At 44.3% G+C, this 21,826-nt stretch overlaps 1 protein-coding gene across 1 annotated transcript in view; it reads left to right on the forward strand.

Annotated features, from left to right (window-relative positions):
- Nucleotides 1-316: 316 nt before the first annotated feature.
- CDH17 (cadherin 17) overlaps nucleotides 317-21,826 on the forward strand; it is a 77,034-nt gene continuing 55,524 nt past the window's right edge. The window contains exons 1-3 of the mRNA XM_055546656.1: nucleotides 317-395; nucleotides 11,434-11,504; nucleotides 17,003-17,101. Of these exons, the coding sequence (XP_055402631.1) occupies nucleotides 11,454-11,504; nucleotides 17,003-17,101 (150 nt within the window). The 5' untranslated portion in view covers nucleotides 317-395; nucleotides 11,434-11,453. The remainder of the gene's footprint in view (nucleotides 396-11,433; nucleotides 11,505-17,002; nucleotides 17,102-21,826) is intronic.

Genomic DNA, 21,826 nt, shown 5'->3' on the forward strand with positions numbered 1-21,826 from the left:
TATGGAGGAAACTCAGAGATGTCAGGGAACTCACACTCTACAGACAGTTGAATACACAGAAAGTTTTTCCATGCTAACTTCCTCTTGTCTTCTATTTTATTTAACCTACATTCTGATATTCAGAAACTTGTTCTGAGATGTATTAGATGTGAACGAACTGCTTTTGGTACAAACACATTTCTTTCCTGGATTACAATTCCATTTATGACATCTGATGAAAATCAATAAAACCAGTCGATGGTTAATGTTTGACTGAAGGAGAAGGGAGAGGCTGGGGAAGCAGAGCCGTGCACTGGGTGTGGCCTCAGGGGAAGACACTCCAGTCCCAGCAAGGGTCCCAGCAGCTGAATGGAAGAAAATAACCTTTAACCACCATTTTTGTTACTTACAGAAAGGTAAGCTTTGGTATGTCTTAACTATGCTGATAATGTATTTCTTTAAGGAGAGCAGAATAGATGGCGAAGGGGCTTACTTAAGTTGCTGGATAAAAGTATTCCTTGAGGGGTGCTGGGTAGCATTTGCTGGGAAGAAAAGTTTATTCCTAGTCTAATAAGTTATGCTTCTGGAGCATAATTTCTTTTGCAGGTTCTTTCGATTAGTCTATATCTTCTATAAATCCATTTCATGAAGTGGTTTGGGTTAAGTCAAGCTTGGGAGTAGATTTAAAGGAAAGCATAATGCTTTGGATGTTTACGTGTGGATCACACCCATTCTTTTCAATTAAAATATTAGAAAGTGCCCAGCCCTGAGAGGACCTGGGACTCTCATACTCTAGAAATCAGGGCCAGAATCTCATTTTCACAATGTGTCATTTCTCAGAGGTGATCTTTAAAAACTGTGCATTTTATTTACTTCTTAGAGAGCGAGATTCAATTTAGGATTCATAGGACTGCCTGGGACAGAGCAGAGAAAAGGAAATGCATAGGAGGAAAAAAAGTCCTTTGTTAAAAGTAGTGGAATAGGAATTGAAAACAGAGAGACAGATCTGCCTTCCCAATCGGGAAAGCAAGGTTGGTGAGTGTATCGGTCAGGTTCTGGTCCTTCTTTCGGCCACGTCGGTGGGTGTAATATCAACTAACGAGTGATTATTTTGAGATATCAAGACATGTACAGCCTGTCAGTATCTTCAAAGGTCCAGTCCCTGTCTTTGTCCCAGTTTTTTATTCATTGTGAGTGACTTTGAAACAGATGCCCTCTGGGCTGGCAGACGCCAAGCAGCAGACGGGCAATGCATTCTCTAACATTTTCTTGTCTTTCTGTTTCTTCAAAAACTCAGATAGCAAGAGAGGAATAATTTGAAAGAAGAAGAAAGCATATGTTTCGATGACATGGAAAATGGATGGCATTCACCCCTCACCAGGAAATGAAATGAGTTTTGCTGAGTGAGGGTTTATCATGGACTATAGAGTATATAGTTTATGAGTCTTCAGGGTTGGGCAGTTGGGTTAGGCCAGTTTCATCATTTACCAGCCAGCGGACACTGAGCAGATTGCTTAAGCTCCCTGTACCTTAAATTTCTCACCTACAGAATGGAGATACCTGCCTTACCAAGTCGTTGTGAGAATAAATTAAAAATTAGATCAGCACGTCAAGAACTCAGTGCGTAGTTTGGCACCCAATAGACGTTTAATGAATGTTAACTACTTTCCATGAGAAAAGATGTTGACTCTACCTTTTAAGTAGGTGATGCAAGTCAGACTGAGAAGTTGCTCTTTCAATTCCTAGGGAAAGAAACCAACAGTAATTTTGCTGTAACTACATCTACCATTATGCAAGGGAGAAACTGGTTCTATGCCAAAGAAGTGGGGTCCCAAAATATGAGATAATGAGAAAACACTTGAGTTTTGCTTTTTTTTAAAATGAAGCATTTTAAAGCACGTCTGATGTTTCACATATATCTTGGGTGAGAAGGGGGTGTGGTGTCCTTTGAGACTTGCTGAGATGTCCCCTGGGAAAAGTCATTGCTGTCGTTCAGGATGAAGATTGCATTTCCAGTACCTCTTCCCTTCTTTCATAAAAGGCAAAATATACCCCGGCAACAACTCGACTTCCTGTTCGTTTGTCAAAGGAACTCTCTAGAAAGGAGAGTGGGGTCCTCCTTTTCTTTCCGGTCAAGAGAGGCGACTCTGCTCAGGAGGAAAGCTGAACACCGTTGTGCTCCTTTCTCTGTAGGCTGACAAGTGCCTTTATGGCTGTTAGTTTACACTGGTAGAGACATACAGGTTTATTTGTTGGCATGAAGTTGTATTCCTTCAGAAATCCCTGGTGTCGAATTTAGCAGGGGCTAGTTGTTCTGTGTTCTCCTCCGTGATTAAACAAGAAAAGAGGTACTGAAGTTTGTTAGGGGAATATCAATCTACTTAGTTGTTACTTGTGAGAACAAACAAGGATGTTTATTTAGGTATAAGAAATGTTAAGTTAGCAAAAGCAGATACTCACCCAGTGGTTGAGGTTTAAACTCTTGTACACTCAAGCTGAGCTTTTCACTTATGTGTGTGTAACTGACCAAGCTGTCCATGGTTATTGTGTATGTGACACAAATAAAACCTAATTTGTCTTAATATTCTGTAAGACTGACATTGAATTCTCTCGTCCATGATATTCTGAATCAATGATTTCTTACAGCATTTTAATTATTTTAAAGCATAGGACTTGTGTTTCTGAGTGAGAGGCAGAGAAATCGGAAGGGTAGACTTGTGCCCTTAGGGAATGTTAAACTCAGGATGAGCACGTCTTCCTCACGCAGAGGGTTCCATGCTTGGTCTCTGCGATCAGACTGGTGCTCCTTCCTCAACCTCGCTGAGCTGTTCTGCCCTGTAGGATGACAACAGGTCCTGCCTTATGGGAACGTTGTGAAACTAGATGAAATAAGTCATCCAAAGTACATAACTTAGTAAATGTTCACTAAATGCTAGCTTTTTTTTTTCTTTTTAAAGGTTTCAATTATAAAAAACCAACTCATGAGTGATTTTTCATAGTGGTATAGCACCCTTTATGAAGATAGAATTAAATTTATTTTCCCCTTATTCTCTTGCCCATCCCAGTTGTCAATTACAACTTAATTACAGAATCAGAAAGTTAGCCTGCCACACTTGAGGAGGACTGCACATTTTTGTTTTTAGAGCCCTTGTCTGAAGGTCACCTTGTACATGAGCTAGTATTGTAGCAAGTCTTTTGTTTTGTTTTAAATCTCAGTGTTTAAACCATATGTGAAAGTTAAAGTGTTAGTCACTCAGTCATGTCTGACTCGGCGACTCCATGGACTGTAGCCTGCCAGGCTCCTCTGTCCTTGGAATTCTCCAGGCAAGAGTACTGGAGTGGGTTGCCATTCCCTTCTTCAGGGAATCTTCCTGACCCAGGGATCGAACCTGGGTCTCCTGCAATGCAGGCAGATTCTTTACTGTCTATCCACCAGGGAAGCCCTTAAATCATATGGGATGGTATCTAATTTAGATTTACCTCACATTGAATTTCTAAGGCCAGAATGTATTATCTTGACAAAGTATTCACCTGTGCACTTCTTAATATGCAAAGAAATGTTGTATAAAGCATGAAGAAACACTTTGTCAAAAATAATTAAGATGCTTTTTTGAGAAATATTGATTTCTACTCTCCTTTTGGTGGCTCAGTCAGTAAAGAATCTGCCTGCAATGCAGGAGACCGCCTGCAGCATAGGAGACCCAGGTTCGATTCCTGGGTTGGGAAGATCCCCTGGAGAAGGAAATGGCAACCCACTCCAGTATTCTTGCCTGAAGAATTCCATGGACAGAGGAGCCTGGTGGGCTACAGTCCATGGGGTCACAAGAGTCAGACACCACTGAGCAACTACGCAATGACAACAGTCCTCCTTTTAGGCTGGAAAAGACCCTTGTGATGTTGTTGTGCTAGATATGGAGGAAAGAAGTCCCATCTCTGCCTCAGGTTTCTGAGGTGGAAACCTAAACACCTTAGAGAACTCAACACTGTCGTCCTTACTGCCAATCTGCTTAAGTCGTCCAAGTACCATGGGGGCGGGTCGCCATCTGTGACCCCATGCGAGGGCCTCCCTTCCCTCTGACCTCCTCACCCCAGCTGCCCTTTCCCTAGCTCACTCTGGGGGGAGTGCTGGGTGGAGGTAAGTATGAGCACACTTCCTGAAATAGTCCTTAGAACTCATTATTACTTTCTTTAATAATTAGGTTTAAAATGTGTATTTAAGTCAATCAGAGAAATTTAACATATTTTAAGAGGAGCCCTCTAGCCTCTCATAAGACTGTATAACCAATTATTCACCTACTGATTAAGTAAAAAAAATCACCCTCCATTTTGCATACGTGTAAATCCAGATTTTCGTATGCCAAAAGATGGGCATATTTCAATTGCAAAATTCAGTGAGAGAACAAAGTGCCTGCCTTTATGTGTGCATTGGGTGGGGAGAGGGCAAGCCACCCTTCCTTTTCCTTCTTTGGACCTTCCTTCCTCCTTTCTAATCAGCCTGAAGTGGAAGGCAGCAGCCCAGATTTTACACCTTCCTGTTTGTTTCTAGCTTATTATTAGCTGCTTTAATTTGGTCCTTAATTTGCCAAGAATGCAAATTGGTCAGATCCTCTTGTGATTTTTTCTAAACCTTCAGTGATATAATGGGTGCCAGAGATTTGTGAGCAAGAAGACCACAAAGATGGGCATGATTGATCTGAACATTACTTGATGAACAATGTGAGCAAGCTTTTAATCTGATTTTTATTCATATCTGGCCTTGCTGTCCAATTTATGCTGCTCTTAGCAATATACAATGCAGAGGTGAATTAAATGGCACACAGAATATTTGGCTCTATTATTTGGTCCTGATGGTGTTATGAATTCTAGTCACATTCTTTCCTTGGCCACATCACCTATGATATTGGAGAGCAAATTTTGCAGCCCTCTCCTTCTGTACCTTTATTGTTCTTTGGAAATGCATTGTTCAGCCTTAGAGCATGGTGAATTACTTTAATTCAAAGCCTTTAACTTTTCTTTTTTTAAACAAAAAGGATGAGTATGGCTGACTTGATTGAAGGTTTGCCTGTTACTTAGCTTTTTGTAAGAGGGGGAAAAAATCAATGCTTGTGTATTGATTTACTTGCAGGTTTTGAGACCTGGGACCTAGAAATTCCTCATCCTTATTCAGATAAATGGGGAAATGACAGGGGAGTCTAAAAATACCTCTTGGAGGCACTGGAGCCTAGCAGGAGACTCAATCAGCTTGGAGTGGAGCCCCTGGGATGCAGTGGCCACTGCCTATATAGTAACTGGATGAGGCCCCATCTGAGGCCACCTCTGTCCTAGGATGGCAGTGCCTTTGTCAGTCAAAACTAGGGCCTCTTGATGTATTAGTTTGGTAGGGATGCTATAACAAAGTACCACAGATAGAGTGGCTCAAGCAACAGAAATTTATTGTCTCACAGCTCTAGAGGCTTGAAGTCCAAAATCAAGGTGTCTGCGGGGCTGACTCCTGCAGACAATGAGGTCTGCAGCCTCTCGCCTTGGCTTGTCTTTCCCCGTGGCCCTTCATATTGTCTTTTCTCTACGTGTGTCTCTGCGGCCAAGTTCCCCCTTTTGATGAGGACACCAGTCATATTGGAGCAGACTCACCCTGACGACTTCATTCTAACCGCATTACCTCTGTGAAGACTTGAGTCTCTGAGTCAGATCACATTCTGAGGTACTTGGGAGTCAGGACTCCAACATGAATTTTGAGGCAAGGGGCACTTTTCAACCCATCACACTTAGCTCGACTGAAAACTAAGAAACTAGGGGGGTGAAGGTCAGAGAGTGAATGAGGAGAGGGTACGATAGAGAAATAGTTGTGTGGTAGGAGCTGGATCTCCAGAGCTGATGGTCTTCTGAGAAGGCGGACGCATGTTAGCATCTGAGGAGGAAGCGCTGCCATGGAGCGAAAAATAAAACTTTTTGAAATTTTAGCAAGATACGTAACCGACTCAGTGACACCAGGCGTCTTATTTGTAAGGATGTTCGTGCTTTCAGAGAGACTAATATATGAATGAGAGCATAGGTGTGAAGTTAGCCAGACAGTGTGATCTTGGACCAGTGTCTTGTAACTTCTTTGATTTTTGATCTTTATGAGGTAAATTTTTTTTACATTAAAAAATAATTTTATATTTATTTTCGGCTGTGCTGGGTCTTATTGCTGTGCGGGCTTTTCTCTAGTTGTGGTGCACGGGCTTCTCATGGCAGGGGCTTCTCTTGTTGTGGAGCACAGGCTCTAGGGCCTGGACTCGGTAGTCGTGGCTCCTGGGTCTACAGCACAGACCCAGTAGTTGAGACACATGGGCTTAGTTGCTCCAAGACAGGCAGGTGGGATGTTCCCAGATCAGGGATCGAACCCATGTCTCCTGCATTGGCAGGTGGGTTCTTTACCGCTGATCCACCAGGGAAGCCCCTTTAAGAGATAAATTTTAACAGCGTCTGCTTCATAGGGTTCTTACAAAAAATCAATAATTATATAAAAGTCTCAGCATGTGCTGAGACAAAGGGCTTCCAGTAAATGTTAGCTGCCTTTGTGTCGTTATCCTGGCTGGACACAGATTCAGGACGTGGAGGGGTTTCAGTGTTTTCTGGGCTGTGGTGAGTTAAACGAAGCCGTCAGCCCTAATTATCAAGGCCAGCAGCCCTGATTCCGCGTTTGTAAATTGTTCACGGTTAAAGCAACTGGTGGTGGCTTTTCAAAACTCTCCCAGACCTCTGACCTCTGTTGCTAAGGATGTACTTGGCCTCTTAGATAGTTGCATAGAAACTGTGTGAATTTAGTCTTTGTGCCTGAGGGAAACTCTGACAGCAAAAATTCCTAGCAGATGGTTGGATCAACTGTTTCAGATAGTTCAGACAAAACATCACTGAATTATCTGGAAATCTACTCCAATCCTTTGCCAAGTAGGGTTGGTGAAGTAGTCTACCTAGTGTGTATGGCTTGGTGGTTTTTGGCAATTTCAGTTACAAACCATGGTTTCCCTCCAGCCAGGATGTAATATTCATTAGTGAAATTATGTCTGTGTGAAGAAGAAAGATAGGTGAGACTTGTTTGTGAGGACGGAGTCCTCCTCCGGCATAATCCTAGCAGTGGGGTACTTTGCCTTGGATCATTCAGACAAAGGCTTTGCTTGGCCGCTTCCTTTGGCCGTGCGGGTGTTGTTGTGAAGGCTGCGTCTCGAGTATCCTTGTGACCAGGGCCATCGAAAGCTGGGAATCGTGACAGGAGCTGTCTTGTAGGACAACATTTAAAGTTCTGACTAATAAACTTGGGTGGCAGAAGAAAATTTTATTTGACAAAAAATATTAACTGTTCAAAATATTCACTTATTGAAGTCCCCAAAGTAGATACTATTATCCTCGCTTTACAGATGCGAGTCAGTGGAGGAGCCAGGATCCAAACCAGCCAATCTAACAATTGCATTGTGTGACTGATTCATCCACAAAGAAATCACGAGACCCTAGGCATGGGAACGGAAAGCAATTACTTCTGTTTCCCACTGGAAACCTTTCTGTGAGGGGTGAAACCAAATGTAAATAACAAAATAAAGGATGAGTTTAATGCTTTGTTTACTTTTTAGGTTTCATTAAGCACCTCAAACGGTGGCCTGTTTGAGCATCTAGCTAAAATAAGGCATTTATTTTAATTTGCTTTTCTGCCATTCAACTTACATGTCTTTGGAAGCTTGGAAGTGCTAAAAAATCATTTTAAGTGCAGATGGTATATATCGATCAGTTCTTAACCTATTTACTGAGAAGAAATTTGTTTGTGTATTTAAAAGAGAAATAATCCTTTTCATCAACAATAAAAACGTATTACTGTGCATCAAAATAAATCTTTAGATCTCGTTAGTTTCCTTTAATGTTTTCTGTTTATTCTGAAAGCTCTTACTAATTGGAGAAATTCATAGAATACCAATGTTGCTGCTGCTGCTGCGTTGCTTTAGTCGTATCCGACTCTGTGTGACCCCATAGACAGCAGCCCACCAGGCTCCCCGGTCCCTGGGATTCTCCAGGCAAGAACACTGGAGTGGGTTGCCATTTCCTTCTCCAATGCATGAAAGTGAAAAGTGAAAGTGAAGTCGCTCAGTCGTGTCTGACTCTTCAAAACCCCATGGACTGCAGCCTACCAGGCTCCTCCATCCATGGGAGTCTCCAGGCAAGAGTACTGGAGTGGGGTGCCATTGCCTTCTCCGATACCAATGTTAGACAATCACAAATGTTTCAGAATTTAATAAACATCTGTTGAGAGTGTAATATATGCAAGCCATAGTATGAAGAGCTGGGAGAGGTTAAAAATATATAGTTTTAAAATAAGGCCTCTGCTTTGAAGGATTTTGTTTTCTAGTAGAGGCAGCAACACAGACATGTAAATAAGTGATAAAAAATAAAATGCAGGTAGGAGGGCCTTTGAGAAGGCAGTGGCACCCAACTCCAGGACTCTTGTCTGGAAAATCCCATGGACAGAGGAGCTTGGTAGGCTGCAATCCATGGGGTCGCTAAGAGTCGGACACGACTGAGTGATTTCCCTTTCCCTTTTCACTTTCATGCATTGGAGAAGGAAATGGCAACCCACTCCAGTGTTCTTGCCTGGAGAATCCCAGGGACGGGGGAACCTGGTGGGCTGCCGTCTATGGGGTCCCGCAGAGTCAGACACGACTGAAGCGACTTAGCAGCAGCAGCAGCAGCAGGAGGGGCTTTGAGAGAGCTTCTGGCTGGAAAAAAGAGAGATTGCATGAAGGACGTAATTTCTAGCTCCATGAGGCAGATGCTATATCCCTTATTTTGTTTTCCCAGATTTTAGCCCAGTATCTGGCACATAATAGAATTGTTAAATTCAGTGATTTTAAAATAAATAAATTGGCCCTAGATGGTCAGGTATGTAAGGAAAAATGAGAACACATAATCTCAATCCAGCTTGATTCAGTAAATATCAATTGTCATTTACCCTGGGTGGGGCCCTTTGCTGGATGGGAAGAACAGCCAGTGCCAAAGCGTGACGACAGGGAAGCTGGGTGCAAAGTCCACGGAGTGCTCGGCGGCATTCCTGGGTGCGGCGGGTGTGGGAGATAAGGCCAGAAGAGCAACTGGGGACCAACGTTTAAAAGATCTTGATGCTGAAGGTTCTGAGGAGAAAGATCCCCAAATGTTACTTCTCTTAAGCAAATATTGGTTGATACCTGATCGTGTTCATTTTACTAATACAAGAAAATGACTAGTTAGATTTAATAATACCAATTTATTCATTTTAAATATATTTGTAGTATGCTAGAACCTGGGCTTGTTATTTGTTTCCGTATGTTTCCAAACCATGTAAGTAGTCTAAAGCAGTAGAAAAAATGTCTTGTTTGTGTTTGACAAGGAGCCAATTCTAACATGATGTTTGGACACATAGACCAGACTAATTCTGTTGCAAAAGCTCATTTCTAAACATTCACAGAATTTACAGATCTAACTGTCCTGAAGGGTTTCCGTCCTAGCTCTTTCTTAAAATAGCTGTAGCCTTGGGACAATTGGTCTCATTTACACAGCATGCGCAAACAATATGTACATCTCTATACCTATATCTGCCTCTCTTGGGCTATCACACAGTACAGGGTAGAGCAGAGAGAGGAAAAGTTCTTTGAACTTTGGCTTCTGACAGATCTGGTTGGCAACAGGGCAGTATCACTTCCTAGCTGTGTCTTTAGGTGAATGGCTCAACTTTGGACTTCAGTTTCCTCATGAATAAAATAAGAGTAACATTTCCTAATTCGTTATGGCTGTGAGAAACTCGTAAAAGTGCTCGCTCACTATTGAGCAATTGCTATGTATTTTCCATTCGAGTAAACTGAGGCACAGAGAGAGATTAAGTAGTACCCATGTGGCCACACAGCTAACGAAAGGCTGCGCTGGGTTTCCGGCCCAGACTCTCTGACTCAGAGTACACCTTCTGGGCCTCTGCCATTCTGTCTGTAGAGGTCCCTCTACTGATCTACCCTATGTGCTGTGCTGTGCTTAGTCGCTGAGTCATGTCCAACTCTTTGTGACCCCATGGACTGTAGCCCGCCAGGGTCCTCTGTCCATGGGATTCTCCAGGCAAGAAAACTGGAGTGGGTAGCCATGCCCTTCTCCAGGGGATCTTCCCAACTCAGGGATCGAACCCAGGCCTCCCACACGGCAGGCAGATTCTTTTTTTAGCGTCTGAGCCACCAGGGATGATCCTTAATAAACACTAATTTCTATCTTTATTTCCCAGGACATTTGTTAAGCTAAATTGTTGTAGTACTTTGATCTTTCTTAAAGTTCAAATAGAAGGTGTCCAAAGGTAAGGAATTAAAAATTGTCAGGGTTTAAATTTTTAGATAGTTAGAATTTTATAACCATTTTCCCATGCCGATTATATTAGTGATGTAAGTTCAATGTAGAAAACTTTAAAAAATTAAAAACAAAGAAGTAAAACAAGATCATCTACAATTCCTCAAGGCAATAAAATAATTGGAATTTTAGTGAAGTGAATACATTCTTCATTTCCTTGTTTTTTTGTTGTTTTGTTTTAGCAGTCCAATATTATGATAGGCAAGAGTCCTGCTTCACAGACCATGTGGAAAATTTGTCTCAGATCTTAAAATCAGTTAGTCATGAAAAAATAAGAATAGGAAAAAAGATCAGTTAGTCATGATGTATCTTAGGATGAAAGGTATACTTTTTGTGAAACGTGAAGGCACAGGGAAAGAGGAAAAATAATACTGAGTAGGAGAGAAGAGGGGCAGAGTGTGGATTCTCACTGGGTTGCTTTGGGAGTTATAAACACATTTTTTCCTTTGGTGTATTGTACAGTTAACAGCAAGGTTTAGAAGACCAAAGAGGCGGCTGGTGAGGTCATTGAATGAAGGGTTGGGAACATGCTTGGGTTCTTCCTCCTTGAACACTCTCACATATTTGCAGCTGTGAATCAGAACCACTAAAATTTCAGCATCTCCTCCATCCATATAATGAGGGTCTTCATTGCGGCACGTGGGGGCTTCTCTGATTGTAGAGCAGAGGCTCAGTAGTTGAGGCTTCTCTGTTTGCCCCCGGGCATGTGGGCTCTTAGTTCCCCGACTAGGGATTGAACCCTCATCCCCTGCATGGGAAGGTGGATTCTTAACCACTGGACCACCAGGGAAGTCCCCATTTAAGACTCTTTAAGTGAAGAAGAGTGATAAAGTGAAGCAGTAAAATTGGAGTTAGCACAAGCTTGTTTCGGGATATTGACTTGTGGTTGCTGTGGATGAGGTATCAGGGGGCTTGGGGAAGTCCAGGCTGTTCCGCAGAGGAGAGGCTGGCCTTCAAGGATGCCATCCTACGAGGTTTATAACTGAATATCGTCCAGGGATCCTTTGTGCTTGGATAAACACGGTTTTAATAGGAGGGGAACTAATCAACTTATCTCCGGTTTGTTCACAGGAGTTTGAATAAGGAAAATTATGACAACGCAAGCCCAGCTACACTGCTTGTGTCTCCTTACACTTTACTTGGTAAGAGAAGAGAAATGTTCTGTCTTTATTTAGTGGAATATTTCTAGCCCATACCGGGGAAGCAACAGCTATCATCACTTAAACAAAAAAGTCTATCAAATTAACTTATTGTGAACAAAGCACACAGCTTACACTAATGGGCCATTTTTGATGAAATGGCTGTAAGTTATATGTCTAACTTTCAACCAGGGAGATGCTTTCTCCCCAGCTCTTATAAGCCAATGCCCCTTCACGGGCAAGTTTTAAACAATTCATCTACTCAGTTTTAGGCTTTTACATCCAGCTCAGGGAATCTGGAAAGAAAAGTATACTGATACATGTGTTAGTCTCTGACCCTTAGTCTTGACTTTATTTATTTTTTCTTTAACCATCGTTAAATTACCACCGAAATTAAGAAAAGCATTTTCTCCATTTTTGACTCTGCTCTGCACTTTTGTTCCCATATATGGCTTGGACTTTTTTTGGCCAAATTTGCCCTTAGTCACTTGTCGAGCTAACCCTATCGACTCAGGCTTCTAGAAGTTGGAGCTGAATGGAACGTGGGGAAATCAGCCCAGACCTCAGGTAGATAGAGGGATGCGGTCTTCCCTTTTGTCGTGAGGTTCATAAGGGTCATATATGTGCCAGATTTGCTGTGTTATGAAGCAAAATTATGGGGAAGCATTTGCTTTCTCCTTAGAAGGAAGCTACTAGATCCTCCTACCTCTAATCTTGGTTCCTTTCTTTGAAAACCCGAATATAACATCGAATTTCAAGTTCCAGAGAGCCCCTGAGAGTCTACACAGTTCAAAGTATTTAGAGTGACATACAGCTGTACTTGTAAACTTACCAAAGCGTTCCTCTTGAGGGGAAAAGCTGCAGTCTGAACCTTATGAGCACTACGCATCCTCACAGCCTGGGGCTCAAAGCTTGTCCCCAGGACTGCCAAGAAGCACCACTTGGCTTCGCTCCTGTTGCTACCTTCTCATATGTGCTTTGCTATCTGTATTATGGCAGAACGGTGAAATCAGTGCCTAGTTCAAACTTGGCACTGCTGTTGACTGGTGATAGGAACTTGGGTGAGTTACTACACTCTGAACCTCAGTTTTCTGCCCTGTGAAATGGGTCTAACAAGACGACTTGCCTTATGTGGCAACTAAATGAAATCATACAAAGCCCTTGGATCAGTGACTGGCACAGTCTAAGGACTTGATAAATATTAGCTATAATTATTACTACCACATTTTAAATATTCAGGGATTACACTCATATGGACCCTGACCTCCATGAGGAAGACTGTGTTTTAGTCATCTTTGCAGCCTCAGCACATAGCACAGTGCCAGGAACAAGGTAGAAATTAAATACATAATTATGGATTTATATTAAGAAACAACAGTGAGCTCTAAGAAAGACAGAGAAGATTCTTTCATGATAATTTAACATTAGCAGGCTCAACAGCTTCTGATCTGAAATGGGGATATGCATTTTTCTTCCTAGATAGAGGGTGAAAAGCAGTTTTCCTTTTCCTTCCTTTCGTTTTCCTTACTCTCACCATAGTGAAGTTTCTACCTGGAGTGAGAAATACAGCCCAAACCACTGCTGGCAGCAAGAGCGTTGCCTGGGAGACGGCCACGTGCACAGCTGTCTCTGGGTGAAGGAGGGAGGCTGCGACCTGTGGGCTGGGGTCTCAGGGCCGTTGGGAGGAGCCATGTCTCTTCTGCCCCCCCCTCACCCCTATGCCCAGACCCTCTCCTGTGAAGACTGCAAGTTCACTTGGTGCTTCTTTCTTTCGGCATCAGGCTTTTATTTAGCAGAGGATATTTACCATTTATTCCATACTATAGTGGCTCAGCCATTCTCTTCTGAGAACTGGTTCTCTTAGGGGATTAGGAACACTGTGTGGACACATTGGAAGGGCACTGAAGAGAGGATTTGGGAGAGTGCTGAGTAGGGATGCAAGGAAATCAGGGAGAAGCCAACTGTATTAGAATTGTGCCTGGGACTCTGCTTCCTCCAGAAGGAAGAGAGCTTGAAATACTTACTGTATAACCAACACAGAGAACTCTTGGTGTAAAGTGCAATGAAGGTGGCTACTAGGCAGGCAGATCTGACAATTGTAAGTGTCCTTTGCTGGCCTGGAAGGCAGTGGGGCAACTTGGTGAGAGTTGGGGCGTGGTAGTCCAGCCCCGTCGGCACCATTCCACTGTAACACCAACTATCTGTGCCTCTGCTAGGGGGATTCTCTTGAGAGACTTCCCTGATATTGGTGAGGATCTTAAGAAATGACATGTGTGGAGGGTCACATTCCATAGCAGGAAACACAAAAATATCAGTTCCATCCGCTTCCTACCTTTCACCTCTTTATGCAAGATGGTGGGTTTTGTTCCTCCAACTCTTTCACAAGTTTTCACTATAACATTCTTCCCAGTTCTGGCAGTATGGCTTGTTGACTCATGCATTTTGAAATTTTTATAGCTCAAATAGCCCTGATATGAGAACCCAACCCTACTTTGAACCTTACCACTGAGACATCTCCTTGTTTCCTGATAGGTGAGCCGGCTTGTCCACAGAGGAAAAATGCAGGCTTGTGGGTGAGGTGTGCCTGACTGACATGGTTTTCCTGTAGGGGCTGCACTGGTGTGATCAGCTGAAAGACAGACTGCTTCCTGATGTGAGCAGAAAGCTGATGAAATGAAATGAAAGTCACTCAGTTGTGTCCGACTCTTTGCGACCCCAAGGACTATACAGTCCATGGAATTCCCCATTTCAATTCCATTCTCCATGGAATTCTCCAGGCCAGAATACTGGAGTGGGTAGCCTTTCCCTTCTCCAGGGGATCTTCCCAACCCAGGGATCAAAGCCAGGTCTCTGGCATTGCAGGCGGATTCTTTACCAGCTGAGCCACAAGACAGACTGCTTCCTGATGTGAGCAGAAAGCTGATGAAAGCAGTGTGCTATTAAGCAGTAGCCCCTCAAAAAGCACTGCCCTAGCAGCAGCAGCATTCTGTATCCACCACGGCGCCCACTTCTTGTGCTCTGCCTTCCAGAGGGAGGAGAAGCTGGAGCTGGAGCTGGAGAAGATGTGGACAGAAGTGGGAGGGAAGATGAGCCCTCAGAGGAAGACACACCTTGAAAGGAACTGATGAGCTAGGAGTCTGTATAATTATTGTGTCAGTTAAGAAGTCCTTTGCTGCTGCTGCTAAGTTGCTTCAGTCATGTCCGACTCTGTGTGTGACCCCATAGACGGCAGCCCACCAGGCTCCCCTGTCCCTGGGATTCTCCAGACAAGAACACTGGAGTGGGTGGCCATTTCCTTCTCCAATGCATGCAAGTGAAAAGTGAAAGTGAAGTCTCTCAGTCGTGTCCGAATCTTAGCAACCCCATGGACTGCAGCCTACCAGGCTCCTCCATCCATGGGATTTTCCAGGCAAGAGTACTGAAGTAGGGTGCCATTGCTTTCTCCAAAGAAGTCCTTTAGCTATGAGCATATTTAGAGTGTCTCCAGTCAACAGGGATTTATTTTTTTGTTAGACAACAAGAATCCTATAGTGGGCAGTCCTGGGCAGGTTTAGCAGTTTTGTGATATTATCAGAGACCTGGGCTTCTTTATCTTTGCTCCACCATTATCTGAGCTGGTTTATCCCCCGTGGTTTCATGACAGCTGCCACAGCTACAGACAGGGGACCACTGCCTGAATAAGAACAAGGAAAGAGGAAGGGCCATGCCACCCACATCTGTCCTTTTTCATCAGCTCAGTTCGGTCACTCAGTTGTGTCTGACTCTTTGTGACCCCTTGGACTGCAGCACGCCAGGCCTCCCTGTCCATCACCAATTCCCGGAGTTTACCCAAACTCATGTCCATTGAGTCAGTGATGCCATCCAACCATCTCATCCTCTGTTGTCTCCTTCTCATCAGGAGAACAAAAGCTTGACTGGAAACATTCCCCCACCCACACCCCAACCCAGCAGACTCCACCTTTTGTTTCAATAACCAGAATGGAGTCACTTGGCCATGATCTTTCCTGCAAAGGAGTCTGGGAAAGAGATCATTTGTCTTTCCAAGGGATAGAGGTTGACGATGGCTGCGGGGGCAGCTAACCCAAGAGTCCACTACATCTCTGAAGGGGAGGGAAGTTCCAAATTCCAAAACCTCTGTGTTCTTGTTTACTACTGCTTTTTTGTTGGACACCCAGATCAACTCAGTCAAGGTTTAATGAGCCATAGTACAAGATATTTTCTCCCCATCATTTTGTCCTAATTGTTTTTGGGTTATTTATCTCCAGTGTTTCTGCAGTAAGAGTGTACTTGCTCCATATAAGGAAATGCAGAATAAATCTCTTCTCCCCAGTTTTTCTTTCTTTTTTTGTTTTACCTGTCCAGTTCTCCAAACCATTAACTTTCCATATCATACTAATCCATCCCACCCCTGACTGCCACCACAGGAGGAGAGCGGAAGGACCACTCAGGAGGGGCACTGGCATTGGGTGTTGTGCTAGATACCTCGTTCCAGGGGTGCCCACTGTGGTGGGTTTATAGCTGGCGGTCCCTTCCTGCGTGCTGCTCTGCCTCGAGATTTCCTTCAGTGATCCTTGTTGGTGGGAGACAAAGGGAGGGCAGGAACTACCGCTGAATGTGCCCTCTTGCACACCCTCCATGCTGATTTCCTGCCAGGCTGTCTCGGCCACTTGTGCTCTTTCTAGTGGGTAGTGGGGCGTGGCTTAGAGCAGCTAAGAGTGGTCTGGAATTGTAGGTTCAAATCCTGCTTCCTGCACTGTGAGCAAATGACTTAACCTTTCTGCATCTGAGTCTCATTGCTGGTGAAACAGAGCTAGTGATGATAAATGTAGGATTGTTAACGTGGTTAAATGTGCTTAGGACAAAGCTCAGCGTATGCTAGCGTAGCGAATGTGAGCTCTTTTTGCTGTGTGCCAGGCAAGCATTGTACTAAACAGGTCCACGTATTTTTTTTTTCCCCTTATGGATTCAATTGTCTTTGAGGTGCCTGAACTCTAGCATGCTGGGGAATCTGCCATGGATTTCCTTATAAACTAACAAGAGTGGAATGGAAGGGTTTTAAGAAGCTGGTGTCAACCAGGTAGAATTGAACGGCATAGTGGCACTGTGGGATGACGATCACCAGTTTTCCTTCAGCTATAACCTAGTGTGTGTGCCATGTCAACTGCTCATGGGTTCTACTCCGGTCAAGTGACTAACTCTCTGTGAGCCTGACTGAAAACACAGCAGTGTTAATTTCCGCCCCCAGGGTGATTGCTTGAATCACCTTGAATGAGAAAAGCAATGCTAGGCTGCTGACAAGCCATCTTGACATAGTGGAGCCTCAGCAAATATTAGAACCCTTCCTGCCTATTTTGACTTGATTTCACTTTTTTTTTGAGCCATGTTAGAATCTTAGATTTCATATATCACTCCCAGAACCATAAGAAAATCATCAAGTGGCCCATATACATTCATAGTACATGGTGTTGCTAATTTTCTATTTGTCTTTCATCTTTTAACAGACAACTGGATATGGCCAAGAGGGAAAGTTTAGTGGACCCCTAAAACCCATGGAATTTTCAATTTTTGAAGGCCAAGAACCGAGTCAACCCATATTCCAGGTAAGGGCTGCTCTTATTCCCTGTCATCTTGATTTTGCAGGCTCTCTCCGTGGACTTTACTCCTTTATCTACTGGACACCCAGAAATAAAATAGAGGCCTAGGAGATTTCATTATGGAGAATGATTTCAGGAGCCAAGAGATGAGCAGTCTCAGTAATACCAGGCGTCCTCATTCGGACTTTCTCAGTGGTATCTGGGATATCTTCCATCCCTGAGGTGGGGACCTTAGGGCCTGTAGGCTCCGCCACTCTCTGGGGGTGGGCGGGGAACCAGTCTCCGAAGGGGGTGGTTATCTGAGTCTTGGTCTATTCCGTGAGCTGGCTGCTTGCAGCGTTTGAAGATGCGGATTCTCTGGTTTAGCGCTGAAATAGCCTGCCTTCCTGGAGAAGGAAATGGCAACCCACTCCAGTATTCTTGCCTGAAGAATCCCGTGGACGAAGGAGCTTGGTGGGCTACAGTCTATGGGAGGAGCTTGGTGGGCTACAGTCTATGGGGTTGAAAAAGTGTCGGACACGACTAAGCAACTAACACACACACACACACACACACACACACAGCCTGCCTTCTTCACTGCCTCCTCTGAGCCTGTCTCTAGGCCGACCCAGGCGTTGACCGAGACACACTGGGAGGCAGTCATCTTGTTCACTTAGTTCACTGAGAAGCCTCAGATTGAGGGTGGATGGCAGGGGCTTGAGGGGCAAGAGACTTCAGCTTTAGGGGCACTGAAATAATCCTGGAAACATAATGGAGAGAGGGAGAAAAACATCCTACTGCATTGGTCAGAACCCCCTGGGGAAGCCTGCTTGGCCCTGGAGTGGTTAAAGAGGCTTTGATGGGCCTTAGAGGATGCCCGTGATCCCCTGCTCCATGCACTGGGGGAGCAACAGGGGTTGCCAAACTACTGTCTGAGGTGGGTATGCCTTCTCTTAAGTGCCAAACATCTCTTTTGTTGGACAGTTTCCATCCACAGAGGAGGGACCGAAAACTGCCTCATCCCACCTTCTCTCATTTGGTACCAGATCAGTGCGAAGTGGCCCTATTGTATGAGCTGGTGGGGGTGCACAGGTATCTCTGTGCCCCCGCCGTGGGGTGTTACAGAGGCTTTGACCTCTCCAGTTAGGGGAGTCAGGCCCTGAGGGAGGAGCAAATGCTTTGAGAGCTTAGACAGAAGAGCAGTCCAGCAAAGGCACAGCTGGAACACCTGCCCTGTGCTGGGAGAGGGCAGGGCCTGCCTAGGGTTCTGGCAGAAGGCCAGTGAGGCCGGGAAGCCTCGAGCCTGGAGAAGGAGGTAGGAACGGAGGCCGCAGAGACAGGAAGAATCCTGACTTCTGAGGTTCTTAGATTCCTCCCCCAGCCCCCAGAAGAGCGGGCCTGAATCACGTTTCCGTTCAGGGCTGCAAAGCGGAGGGGGCTGGGAAATGGGAGAGGATGCCAGGAAAAGGTTGGGAGTCTCTGGCAAGGGCTCATTTAGGGGAAGATCTCGTTAACTAACACTGTCTCCCTCGCCAGGGAGCATTTAGTTAGAGATTTCTCATTTACCTTTGGAAAGTCCTTTTCATTTGTGTGTTTTATGCTTCATAAGTTGGTAAGAATGCTGTGGGCTGGGCACACATTCATCTCCTTTTATGAACTGTGCAGAAAGTGCCTACTGTTACAAGATGCTATGCTGGGTTCTGGGGGTGCAGGATGAGACCAGCAGCAATTCTGCTCCTGGAGCGCTCTTGGGTAGCAGAAGGAGACTAACAAGAAGGCAAACAATGCACTGGAGGGTTCTGATTGGAGTCTGGGGGGCTGCGGAGGGGGCCAAGTGCAGGCAGAGAAAGAGTGGTCAATTTTAAGAGTGGAGGGTAGTCGTTGAACAGAAAAAGTTTCACTGGACCCCAGAACTGGGTATTTAAAGTTGACCAGGCACTCCCAAACAGAAAGCAGGCCCTGAGGACTAGATGGAAAAAAAAATATGGGGGCAGGCATTTAGCAAGAAAATGAAAGATGGCAGGTGGTTTAGGGTGGGAGAGGCTGTGAGGAGAAGGTGAGACTGCTGAGGGCGGGGGTTGGCGTGGGGGTCCTGACTGGCTGTTTAACCTGTGTTAGGTGGCAGGGCCCCCAGGGATGTTAAGGAAGGGGTGAAGGAGTTAGGCTGTGTTTGCCCAGACTTGCTCTCTGATCACTTTGAGTGTATGATGAGGGGAGTGAGCCTGGAGGCGGGAAGGGTCTTGGGACACTGTTTGCCATAGAACCAGTGGGACATGACGGAGGCCTGGTTTAAGCAAGTATAAATGGGAGTGGAGGGGACAGGAGGGGTGGGAGCAACGCGAGGGGGTCCCACGTGCTGGAATTGGTTACTGAGTGAGTGCAGGCAGTGAGAGAAAGGTGTTGAGGGTAACTCTAGGGTCTCTGGATGGCTTGACTGGCTGGTTCATGGTGTCACTCAGAGAGCGAGAGAAGGAGGGGAGGGAAAGTTTATGGCAAAATAAGTTTTAGGCTTATTGAATTTAATCTGTGGGGTTAGCGAGGTGGAGATGTTTAAGAGACAGTGGCCACATGAGTCTGGTGCAATAGACTGGAGAGTCTTCCTCTCACAGTTGCTAATCCAGGGCTTGGGTTTGAAAGCCCCTACCCACAGGGGCCAGGTAGATGATGAATGGTACTCTCTTGGGATCAGAAAGGCAATAGCAAAAAAACAGATGTAGAAAATCCCCTAGCTGTGCAAATGTGAAACTAAAAGTCTTCTGACACTTGGTTTCAGCCTGTGGGACACAGGGAACAGTGGGGAGCGGGACTAACTGAGGGTGCCTCACAGGGCAAAGGCTCAGGGCAATTCCAGGTAATTTCTCAAATCAGAATTTGTGTATTACAGGATTTCATGATTTTTTCCACAAAAGTCAGACATTTTTATCTTTATGTAGAATTTCCTAAGAATCTAAATATTTCCTAAGAATCAAAATCTAAGAATATTGGCACAGTTAAAAAAAAGCATCCTATAATCAAAGCAAAAGTTGTCTGTGGGCCAGAGAGTCTGCCGTCACTTCTTCGGGCAGAAAGGAATAGCTGTTCTCTGAGTACAGGTCCACATCTTGTTGAACAGGATCAGAACTGTACATAGTTCTGATGTACTGAACCGTACAATCTCCAACTTACAAACATCACAGACCTAGAAATTGCTTCTTAGGATCCTTTCACAGTCTCTGAGGATCCCAGCCAGTAAAATCATTCCTTGGGTTGCTCCACGTCGTTTTCTGTTCTTTTTCCATCAGTCATGTTACAAAGCTTATCTCTTGTAGGCAGGAAATGAGAGCCCTGTTGTCATGGCTGAAAGCTCTTGCATATGGGTGTGTGTGTTACAGAGGAGAAGTAGGAGATGAAGGGGATTTCCTTCTAGAATCTTAGAGTCTTTGTGCTAGAAAACACCTTAGAGACTCTTTGTACCAATTGCTTGTTTTACAGATAGGAAAATTGAGGCTTAAATAAATTAATGGCATAACAGATATTATAACACTGCTGTTCTCATGTTCTAGTCGAGTATATCATGCTACCTAACACCATATATGGCTTCCCAGGTGATGCTAGTGGTAAAGAACCTGCCTGTCAGTGCAGGTAGAAATAAGGAACGTGGGTGCAATCCCTGGGGTTGGGAAGATCCCCTGGAGAAGGGCATGGCAACCCACTCCAGTATTCTTGCCTGGAGAATTCCATGAACAGAGGAGCCTGGCAGGCTATAGTCCATAGGGTCACACAGTCAGGCACCACTGAAGTGACTGAGCATGCACGCAACACCATATGCAAAAATTAACTCAAAATGGATTAAAAACCTAGATGTAAGACCAAAACCGTAAAACTCCTAGAAGAAAACATAAGCAGAACACTTTGATATAAATCATATCTGTCTCCTAAAGCAAAGGAAATGAAAGCAAAAATAAGCAAGTTAAACCTAATTAAACTCCAAAGCTTTTGCACAGCAAAAGAGATGATTGTTAAAATGAAAAAACAACCTACAGACAGGGAGAAAATGTTTGCAAATGATATAACTGATAAGGGGTTAATATCCAAAATATACAAAGAGCTCATACAACTCAACGTCAGAAAACAACCTAATTTAAAAATGGGTAGAATACTGAAATAGACATTTTTCTAAAGAGGACATGCAGAAGGCCAACAGGCACATGAAAAGATGTTCAACATTGTTAATCATCAGATAAATGTAAATTAATAAACTCTAGAAATGATCCCTGAAAGTATAGTCTTGAGAAATGCAAATTTAAACCCCAAGGAGATATCACCTCAAGCTGTCAGAATGGCTATCCTCAGAAAGAGCACAAATAACAAAGGTTGGTGAGGATGTGGAGAAAAGGGAATTGCTCGTGTACTTTTTTGGGGGAATATAAATTGGTGCAGCCACTGTGGAAAACTGTATGAAGGTTTCTCGAAAAATAGAACTACCACATGACCCAGTGATTCCACTCCTGGGTATATGTGAAAAAAACGAAAACACTAATTCAGAAAGATACATGCACCCCAATATTCATAGTAATAGTATTTACAGTTGCCAAGATATGGAAGCAAGCTAAGTGTCCATCAGTGGATGATGGATACAAAATATCTGACACACATGTGACACACACATGCACAATGGAGTACTACGCAGCCATAAAAAGAACTTCCCTGGTGGCTCAGACCGTAAAGAATCTGCCTGCAGGGCAAGAGAACTCGCTTCAATCCCTGAGTTGG

Source organism: Bubalus kerabau, chromosome 14 (genome assembly GCF_029407905.1).
Source record: "Bubalus kerabau isolate K-KA32 ecotype Philippines breed swamp buffalo chromosome 14, PCC_UOA_SB_1v2, whole genome shotgun sequence".
Classification (NCBI taxonomy): Eukaryota; Metazoa; Chordata; class Mammalia; order Artiodactyla; family Bovidae; genus Bubalus; species Bubalus kerabau.